Here is a 10461-nt window from a genome sequence, read left to right as displayed (position 1 = left end):
TTGTTTACTTGGTTGATGCCTTGTCGCCAGAACACAGAAATCAGATCCATGCTCATATTCTACTATCAGCAAATCTCGGTGCCAGCAAAGGTATGTCATGGAGACAACACAGAAGTCTACCTTTTCAAAGTTCAGGGAATTTCAGCCCTAGTGTTGGGTTTATAATTATAAAAGCCCATGTAGAACCCAAAATCAATCCACTTAGAATGTTCAAAAAATGTGTGTAGAGGAAATGTGGTTTAAGTTTTGTGATGATTTCTAAAATGAATGAGGTTACTTTTTCTTCCGAACTCGTCTTTAGAGCAAGAAGAAGAGGGGGAGGACTTTGGGAAACAATTACAAGCAATTATGTCATTTTCAAAGAAGAAAACTGAAGACAGGGAAAGAGAGTAGCTCCAGGTCATATAGCAGGGCATATTTGATGGGTTTGAGATTATAATCTAATGCTCTTTCTGCTCTCTCATGAGGAAAATGCAACCAGAAGGTTTGGTGGAAAACAGATGGCACATAAATCACCATTGATTCAATTTTTCAGTCTCAGAGGATTAATGTTCTTGTCATTTACCAAGATCCTAAATGGCACAAAGTAAATGGGATTTCTAGAAAATGTTTTGGTTTGCTGGTTTACTTACTTGCTAATACCTCTGCCATGTCCCATCATGAGGGCGAGTAGCTCCTTCTGGAGAGTGACCCCAAACTGGGGCAACTATAGTCCCATCCTAAATACCCTTGGACAGATGCTTCCTTAAAATTGAGGTCAACAACCAAGCCTTTTCTGGCTTGACCGATTTGCTAGCTATCTCTGTTCCTTTAAAAGGAGTGCATGAAAAAAATCATTGTTAATAGCATTGTAAATCACAGACTCTCAATTAATAAATGTTTAAAAATAATTCCACATTGTCTGGGCAGGAGAAGTGGCTCAGCAGTAGAGCATTTGCATTGCATGTATGAGCCCCTGGGTTCCACCTGCAGTGTCCCAAGAGCCACTACCCGTAAAATTAGATCATGGTACATGATCAGTTCCTAAGTTTGCCCAAACTTCCAGTGGGAACACAAAACCATTATCTGACGATCAATGAAACATTTAGAAAAAGAAAAAAATAAATGACACGTGTTACAATAAGGCTCCCTTTATTAAACAAATCAGACACCAGTATGAATCTGTGTACTGGAGTGCAGCAAGGCAGAATGACAACCAAAAAATGTGCAGATGAAGACTTGGAATCATCAGAAATTAATTTTTCAAAGGAAACATCCCTATTCACCAGTCAACGTTATTCTCGGGTAATGTGGCAACAGCAAGTGCCCTGATTCAAGAGGGATTAAAGATTTTCTTCAAAAGCCATGAGAGCGAGGAGACATTGCACTTGAACCCTAACATTTTTAGAAGACACAACTTAGAGGACATGGGGGTAGATGGAGTTTAATTCTAGAATCGGCTTTTCCCCATTATGAAAATACAAGAGCCAAAAACTGTGCTGATGGATGGTCTTGGTTCATGCATTATTCAGGAAAAATTACTCTGCTCAGATCCTGGGAACCCTTAGTTTAGTGATACACGAAACAGTGTGCACCACACACCAGGTTCAGGGCTCTCGGCACCGTGAGAGAGTGTGGCTGACTAGCACAGAGCCAGAAGGTTCTTTGAAGCCCAAATTGCACGCTAACTTTAGAACTGGAAGATGTATGACAAGCAAAGTTTTGCCAAGAATAATGAACTCTTACTCTTTCTGTTTGAAAGTCTGTATCTGTATCTTTAGCTCAGAGAGAGAGAGAGAGAGAGAGAGAGAGAGAGAGAGAGAGAGAGAGAGAGAGAGAGAGAGAGAGAGAGAGAAAGTCTTTAGAGAACTGAGAACTGATAAATACAGGGCATGAAGGACAATCTGCAATGTAAGCATCCTTAAGAACAGAAGGGGGAGCTAGTGACTCACATTAACCTGTTAATTTATACCGTGGCTCTGTATAAAAATAAAAAAGTTCTCATAAGTTTAACAATTTAAATAAATATCTGATAGAACATTTTTTCCCCCTCATTGTTATAGCTCATCTCTGGGGTTGATATTCAGGTCGTGTTTCCCTTGCTGCTCTTGATCCAGTATCGCAATCACTTCATCGGCTTGTATTCGCTCCTATAAAAAAAAAGACAATTAAAAAATTCTGTTAAAGACATAATAATCATTCCCAATGACAGATGCTCCCAAAACACTTCCAGGCATCCATCTGTACACTGATCAACACTGATCAACACTAGATCTAGTTCAAGAGTAAACTTTATCTTCATCCTTGCCCTAGAGTCTTCTCCCAGTTTCCTTATGTCCTAAGCAATTACTTTACATGATTTGTCTCTGGCAGAGGGTGTTTGGATATTCCAGTGCTTACAACTCTTCCTATTGTGTGGCTCCATCGGCACCTGCAACTCACTTTTCCCATTCTGTATTCGAATGAAATTCACAATTTTATTTACCACAGATCTATTCTATTCCTCTTCATAAATATCTCAGTAACAATACCAGGGCTCACCCATCTTCCTTGACCATGGTTTCCTGTATCTGGTAAAATTTACCTTGTCCCCAGGGAGGCAGATCAAGGTGCAGATCTTAGCCTAGAAAAAACCTTGAGTTTGATCCCCAGCATTGCACACCCCACCCACCCACCCCTGGCTATGAGCCTTTGACAGCCCTGGGCCCCTCACCCCCAGAGCTGTTTAGTGTAGCTCTATTAAAAAAAAAAAATCCCAATCCTCTCTATTTCTGCCTCTTGTTTCTGCCCCGCCCCTCCTCAGTTATGTGACTTTGGCTTTAACTGGGACTGAGATTTTTCAACCAGGTCACTGCTGACAGTTTGCATCAGGTAGGTCTTGTTGTTAGGGCTCGTCTTCTCCATTGCTGAGTGTTTAGCAACATCCCGAGAGTCCCTCCACAAATTTTGATAACCAAAAATGTTACTCAACATTAAAACATGTACTTTGAGGAGGCAATGCTGCATGTTTGCTTTCCTCTTCTTAGTTGTTGCAGCAACCTCCACATCCAACGCACCATTGCACATCCTTCTCCCGAAGACTTCTGAAAGCCCCTGTGCACTGCCTGAATTGCCACATCGCTGCATCTGTTTCTCAGCTGTCTGAAATCTGCTCTCCTTGGTGTGCTTCAGAGGAGTCACCTGATTCAGACGTGGCTCTCTTCTTCTGGTCTTTGGTCTGCTCATTTCACCTTACAATTCAAACTCCAACTTATACTCATGGTCTATGAATTTAGCATGCTCGAGAGAATCCCCCATGTCAAGTATGGTGGAAATGTCCCCTCTACTACTTCTATCATGACCGATGCCTTCTCTTACTGCCCCGCCCAGGACAACATCTATAAATTAACAGGTCTTGTTAATCAACCTGCAAATCTAGCATGTCAAATTCATGTACTGTCACTTTCCCCTATTACTGTTCTGTTCAACCAGGTAGTAACTAAAACAATCTTTCCAATCCTGTGAATTCCTGGATCCGGGATGGCAAGGGCAGGGCACATATGACTTCCCACCACAATTAAAATTAGATTTATAATTAGATTTATCTTTTTGTTTGTTTGGTTTGGGGTCATACCTGGCTGTGCTCAGTGATTACTCCTGGCTCTGAGCTCAGTCATCACTCCCAGTAGGCTTAGGGGACCATGTCAGGTGCCAGGGATTAAACCATGGTAGGTTACATGCAAGGTAAGCACCCTACCTGCTATACTATCACTCTGGCCTGGAATTTATCTTGCTTTAAAAAAAATTATTGAATCATTGTGAGATAGTTACAAGCTTTCATGTTTGGGTTACAATCACACAATGATCAAACACCCATCCCTCCACCAGTGCACATTCCCCACCACCAATATCCCCAGTATACTCCCCCTTTCCCACCCTCCCACTGCCTCCATGGCAGACAATATTCCCCATACTCTCTCTCTACTTTGGGGCATCATGACTTACAACACAGACACTGAGAGGTCATCATATTTGGTCCATTGTCTACTTTCGGCATGCATCTCCCATCCCAACTGAATTCTCCAGCCATCATTTTCTTAGTGATCCCTTCTCTATTCCATCTGCCTTCTCCCCTCCGCTCGTGAGGTAGGCTTCCAGCTATGGGGCAATCTTCCTGGCCTTTGTATCTACTGCCCTTGGGTATCAGCCTCATGTGATGTTATTCTATATTCCACAAATGAATGCAGTCCTTCGATGTCTGTCCCTCTCTTTCTGACTCATTTCACTTAGCACGATAGTCTCCATGTCTATCCATTTATAAGCAAATTTTATGACTTCATCTCTCCTAATAGCTTCATAGTATTCCATTGTGTAGATGTACCAAAGTGAACATGTTGTTTCACCTCGTCTCCCATTTTCTCCTTTTAGACCACTCTCCTTCTCATATACCAAGCACCATATACTCTGGTTCACTTTGTTCCTTGATTACTCTGAGCTCCCTCTTATCTCTGGCATTTTGCAGTTTTTTCACTCGGTGGGACGTTTTCCCCTGCACCTAAATCACAGCTTTTTCTTGTCATTCAGTTCACATGCCACTCCAAAAATTCACACAATTTTCCAGCCTCACCCTTTTTCTCTCACATGATTTACCTTGTTTTCTTCCCTACACATAGTTGTTTTAATTTTTTTCCCTATTTAAATAACATTGGCTCACAAGACTGTGTATGGCTGGGCCAGGGCAACGAGGGTGCTTGTCTTGCACTCAGCTGATCGGAGTTCAATCCCCAAAACCTTATAAAGTCCTATGAGCCTGTAAGGTGTAATCCCCGAGCACAGATCTAGGAATGAGCCCTAAATGTATCTGGGCATGGCTCCCAAACCCAAAGTCAAACAAACCAACCAACAAAATTGTATCTTGTCATTAGATATCACCGTATCACCGTCATCCTGTTCACCAATTTACTCAAGCGGGCACCAGTAACCTCCATTTGTCCCAGCCCTGAGAATTTAGCAGCCTCTCTTTGTCTTTCACAATGATTGGAGGCTCTTTTAGGGTCAGGGGAATGAGACTGTTATTGTTACTGTATTTGACATATCGAATACGCTACAGGGAGCTTGCCAGGCTCTGCTGTGGGTGGGATACGTTCAATAGCTTGCCGGGCTCTCCAAGAGGCATATATATTTATTTCCCTCTATGTTATTAGGTAGCTTCTAATAATTCATTCTTAAACTTGGTTCACAAAAACTTTGTTGAAGATCTTTGCATCTATTTTCATCAGTGACATTAGTCGGTGTATTTTTTTTTGAGGGGGGTGCTCTTGTCTGATTTTAATGTTAACATAATATTTCCTTTAATACAATATAATTTTAAGAATCCCCTTGCTTTATTTTTAAGAGATTTCAGGGGATGGGTATTGGACCATCTCAGAATGTCTCAGAGTAAGAGTGAGATAATCTGGCTCCTGGAATCTCATTTGGGGGAATTTTTTTGTTTTCTCTTAAAACCTCTGTATATAATTAGTTCGTTCAGGTTTTCTATTCCCTCTTGATTCAGTTGTGGTTCTGTGGTCTTTTTTATTCAATGTAGGTTTTCCAACTTAGGAGTATAAAGTTTTTCATTGTAATCTCTTATGATCAGCTGCATTTTTACATTTGCTGTAATTTCCCCCCTCACATTAGGACTTCCCTTCCTGACCCTTCCCCTCTCCTCCTCCTCCTCCTCCTCCTCCTCCTCCTCCTCCTCCTCCTCCGTTCTTTTGCATGTGAATCTAACTAATGCATTATCAATTTTATGTCCTTGTGAAGGATCAGTTCTCATATCCATTGATTTTTCATTTGTTTGCTGTGTAGGTGCATCTGGCCATGCTCAGTGCTGTCTCCCGACTTTATGCTAAGGGATTACTTCTTGTGGTATATGGGAAACCAATTTTCGTGTTGGAGATCAAACCAGGTCAGCAGCACGCATACAAGGGCACTGCCCGTTGTACTACATCTCTGGCTCTGATGTTCTTAATTTTTAAAAAAGGATTATTTTGCTTATTTGATCTTAAATTTTTATAATCACATACCTTCTACTGATTTTAGGTTTTTCCTATTTAGATTGTGAAATTAGATTGGGATTTCAACTTTTTGATGTTTTCTGATTTAAGTCTGTATTACTAAGCACTTTCCTTTCAGTTTCTCATTTGTTATGCCCCAAAATTCTAATCTTATGTTACCTTCATGTTAGTCTGTATCCTGGATTTAATTTTTTTCATTTTCTCCTTTTATTTTCTTGCTGTCCTGATAATTATTTTGTAATATGTTGTTTAGGCTCATATATCTGAGTTTTTCCCCCAGCTTTCTTTGTGCTGTTGATTCCTGAATTTGTACCATTGTGATCTGAAAATACACTTGATAAACTTCAATTTTCTATTAATTTAATGACATTATTTTATCTCCAACATATAGTCTTTTATCAAGACTGTTCCATGTATACTTGAGAAGAATTTGTGTGGCCTTTTGATCAAACACAGGGAAGAGAAACTTGTAAATGTCTCTAAGTTCTTCTGGTCTAGCTCCTCATTTAAAACTGTTTTTACTTAATAATTTTCTCTCAGCTTGAACATTTAATTGGTAAGAGCAGGTCGTTCAAGTCCTCTACTATTACTGCATTACTGTTGATGTCACTATCCAGGATCTTTAATCGTTACTTTACTTATTTTAATGCTTCACTTGGTGAACATGTTCATGATTTTTAAATCCTACAGATCCTTTAATTACATATAATGCCTATCCCTTTCTCCTTTTACTTTTTAGATTTATTTTTGCAGGATGCTGAGGATGAAATCCAAGACATCATACATATGCAGCATGCATTCAACAACTGAACTTCACTCTCAACTTTTGTTACTCATTTTAGTTTGATGTGAATCTTACTTGTTTTAAGTATGTTTGTCCTTGTCTTTTTCTTAGACACTATGCACTTGTATATTTTCCAATCTTTTAGTTTAAACTTATCTTTATCATCAAAGTTTAAATGGGCCTTCTGGAAACAGCAGTTGAGTTTTTTTGCTGTTGTTGTTTGCTTGTTTTTCTGTTCCATCCCATCATTCTTTACCTTTTTGATTGACTAGGCTGATGCCACTTTGTGAATGTATAGGCCTATAATAATTTATTACCATTTTCTAATATAGATTTTGAGTGTTATTCCAGTCTATATCTTTTTTTGTTTGTTTTTTCATTATGTTCTCTTGTTCCTCGACATCTTCCTTTTGAGTAGTGATTTTATTTTTTTATTATTATTTGTCTTTACTTTTTTGTTCCAAAGTATTTATGTTTTGAGGTTACCATGAGGTTCTAAATTTAGAGCTAATTTTAAGTTGAAAGCTAACAAGTCTCAAGTGTGTTATGAGTCCCTATTATTACTTTCTCCTCTCCCACATTTTATGTTTTGTTTTTACTTCAGATAGCTTCCAAATAGACTTGAATTCCATTTTAAAATAAGTATCTTAGTATTTCTGGCAGCGGTCGTTTAAAATTCTCTAATGGTTATTTGACTAAAAAGCTTTTCAATAAGTCTTTCAAACATGAGTGGTACCTTAGATATTGGTCCAAGGAACACTCTATTTATCACTCTGTTCTAGTCATAGAGATTCAGTGAGTGAAATCTTCTAATAGTCTAGGTGGGAATCCTTATATATAATTCTTTGTTTTTCTATTATTAGGATTTTCTTTTTAATTTTTACTTTTGCCATTTTAAGTATAACAGAACTTGATGTGCGTATCTTTTGGTTTATTTATTTATTTTGGGGGGAACTGTTTGAGTTTCTTAGATGTAAATGTCTGCTTTTTCTCCCTCAAGTTTGGGGAAGTTCTCAACTTTTATCCTTTCAAATAATAGTGCTACCCCTCTTGCTCTCCCCCTTTTGGAATCTCCAGGATATATGTTGTTCATCTTAATATTGTAGCACAGTTTATTTGTTCCGCCTAAAAAATATATTTTTATTTGATCTTTGAACTCACTGATGTTTTTATCACCTTCTTCCACTCTTCTGTTGAACCTGTCTACTGCATTTTTATTGTTGTTGTCATTCAACTGCTGTGTTCTTTAGCTCTATGATATTGGTTTCAATTTCCCTCCTACTTACGCTGTGTTTGTTGAAGTTCTACACCACACAGATCCTCATTTCAGTGAGTATCATTATGGTGACTGCTTTGAAGGGTTCTTCTGCCATTTCACATAGCTCTATTGTATGAGTATTTCCATGCAAAGCTTTGTCTTGATCCATCAGTGGGGATGAGCATCTCTTCCTCTGTCATTCATCAAGTCTGGTGCTTTGTTAGGGACTGGGCAATTCCAGGGTTTTGTGGTCACTCAGGGCTGCAGTGCATCTCCGTGCAAATGCCTGGCAAGGGGTTTGGTATTTAACACTGAGTGGACCTGGGCAGTGTCCAGGTGTTTGTGGTCACAAGTGTCTGGCGACAACTGTAAAACTGAGGTTGCAAGTGCCTGGCAGAAGCTGTGGTGCTCAAATCACATGGGCTGGGACACATGGTCCACAGCTGGGGTAGTGAGAACCCACGGGCCTGAATGCATCTGCAGAATCATGGTGGTAGGTAGGTGCTGAGCAGTGGCTTGGTGGTATAGCGACAGAGACCTGCATGGTGCACACACCTTTTGTTTGTCATTTTTCCTTCAGGTAGAATTGCTAAGTTACTAAATGTTGCCATCTCAGGTGGTAACATCAACTTACATCCTTACCACAAACAGCAGATGAGGGTTTTCTGGTTGTTTCACAAACTTGCATGCCTTTGCATTTCTTTGAGTTTTCACTTTTGGGGGAGTGAGAACAGAACCCCTGTTTTGTTGGTGTTTGGCTACCTTTGGATGCTTTGTTACCTGAGCATCTTTCCCTTTCCAGGCATTCTCTTTCTCTAATCCTTTGGCTAGGAAGAATAGCTGTCTGTGGGACATTTAAAATCTGCCTACAAAAAAAATGGCATTTCTAGGTTGAAAGTTTATCACCCAATTTAAAATACAAGGCAGAAAGAAAACTTCAGGAATACACCACCAGTAGATTCCTTGGGTGGGATGACTCTTGCTACTCTTTTCTTTCATTATAAAATTTTATGCTTTTTAATATCATTTGTATGATTTTTTTGTTGTGTTCAGTGGAGCAAAATTGAAAGCATACCTCATCTATATCTCATGCTTCTATTAATATGAGCTTCCTGATTGTTTTTAATAGATATTGTAAAAAGCTCAACTGCCCTTCAAACTAAAACCACTTTAAGTTTAAGCATTGGCTTAGAAGATTTTACCTTTATGTTCCCAAAGTGATTTATAATTTTATCTATAAAACTCATCTATCCTTTAATAAAGTTAGTCAGACATTTTACTCTTCCTGGTAAAATCTTTTTATTATTTTCTAATTGGTTACTGTTGGTATATGGGAATAATTATGATTTTATAAATAAATAGATATTTATGGACTGGAGCAATAGCACAGTGGGTAGGCATTTGCCTTGTATGTGGCCGACCCAGGTTCAATTCTTCTGTCCCTCTCAGAGAGACCGTTAAGCTACCGAGAATATCCCACCCGCATGGCAGGGCCTGGGAAGCTACCCGTGGCATATTAGATATGCCAAAAATGTATACATTTAAGTATTCATAGCACTGATTACAACTTGAGACATGGATGTTTTGAAATAATTGATAGCATGCACAGAAGTCTTCTAACTTTGGCGACTTCATAGGCTAGTTTTCTAAGCTCAGGAATTCACTTTAAGTGAAGCTAAGTGTGAACTCTAAACCTTTGTTGCATGTAGAATGACCACAAGAACTTTTATAACATTCTATACCCAGATAAGATAAGGATTCTGTGAAATTAGCATTTCTCAGAATGGGAACAGTAGTCAGCAGTATGTGAATATTCCCAGATGATTCCAGTGTGGACCAAAGTCTGGGAATCAGCACAGAGGAAATTTTCTGGGACGCGTCTGTCATTTTCTTCTATGGCCACTAGATGCCGCTACTGTCTGGAGATAATTTACTGTCTTGAAGTTTTTTGTAATTTCTTTCCTAGGAGAGGGCTTAAAATCATCAGCGTTTTCCGAATAGAAAGAAGCAAAGGAAATTTACTTTCCAATCACTTATTTGTTTAAAAAATTCCTTGGAAGCTGGGAATTGGACATTGAATAATGAAACAGATGGCTCTTCCTCAACTTAATACTAATGAGAGAAAAGATGGGCTGGAGCGATAGTCTAGCGGGTATGGCGTTTGCCTTGCATGCTGCCAACCCAGGTTCAATTCTTCTGTTCCTCTTGGAGAGCCCGGCAAGCTACCGAGAGTATCGCGCCTGCATGGCAGAGCCTGGCAAGCTACCCGTGGTGTATTCGATATGCCAAAAACAGTAACATTAAGTCTTACAATAAGAGACATTACTGGTGCCCGCTCCAACAAATCAATGAGCAACGGGATGACAGGTGACAGTGACAGTGAGAGAAAAGCTCTCTCCCCT

At 39.4% G+C, this 10461-nt stretch overlaps 1 protein-coding gene across 1 annotated transcript in view; it reads right to left on the bottom strand.

Moving 5' to 3' along the window:
- Positions 1–1123: 1123 nt before the first annotated feature.
- Positions 1124–10461, bottom strand: part of P3H2 (prolyl 3-hydroxylase 2) — a 187440-nt gene continuing 178102 nt past the window's right edge. Inside the window, exon 15 of the mRNA XM_004603009.2 lies at positions 1124–2129. Within this exon, the coding sequence (XP_004603066.2) occupies positions 2037–2129 (93 nt within the window). The 3' untranslated portion in view covers positions 1124–2036. The remainder of the gene's footprint in view (positions 2130–10461) is intronic.

This window comes from Sorex araneus, chromosome 2 (assembly GCF_027595985.1).
Source record: "Sorex araneus isolate mSorAra2 chromosome 2, mSorAra2.pri, whole genome shotgun sequence".
NCBI lineage: Eukaryota > Metazoa > Chordata > Mammalia > Eulipotyphla > Soricidae > Sorex > Sorex araneus.
This window is presented reverse-complemented; position numbering and strand designations above follow the sequence as displayed.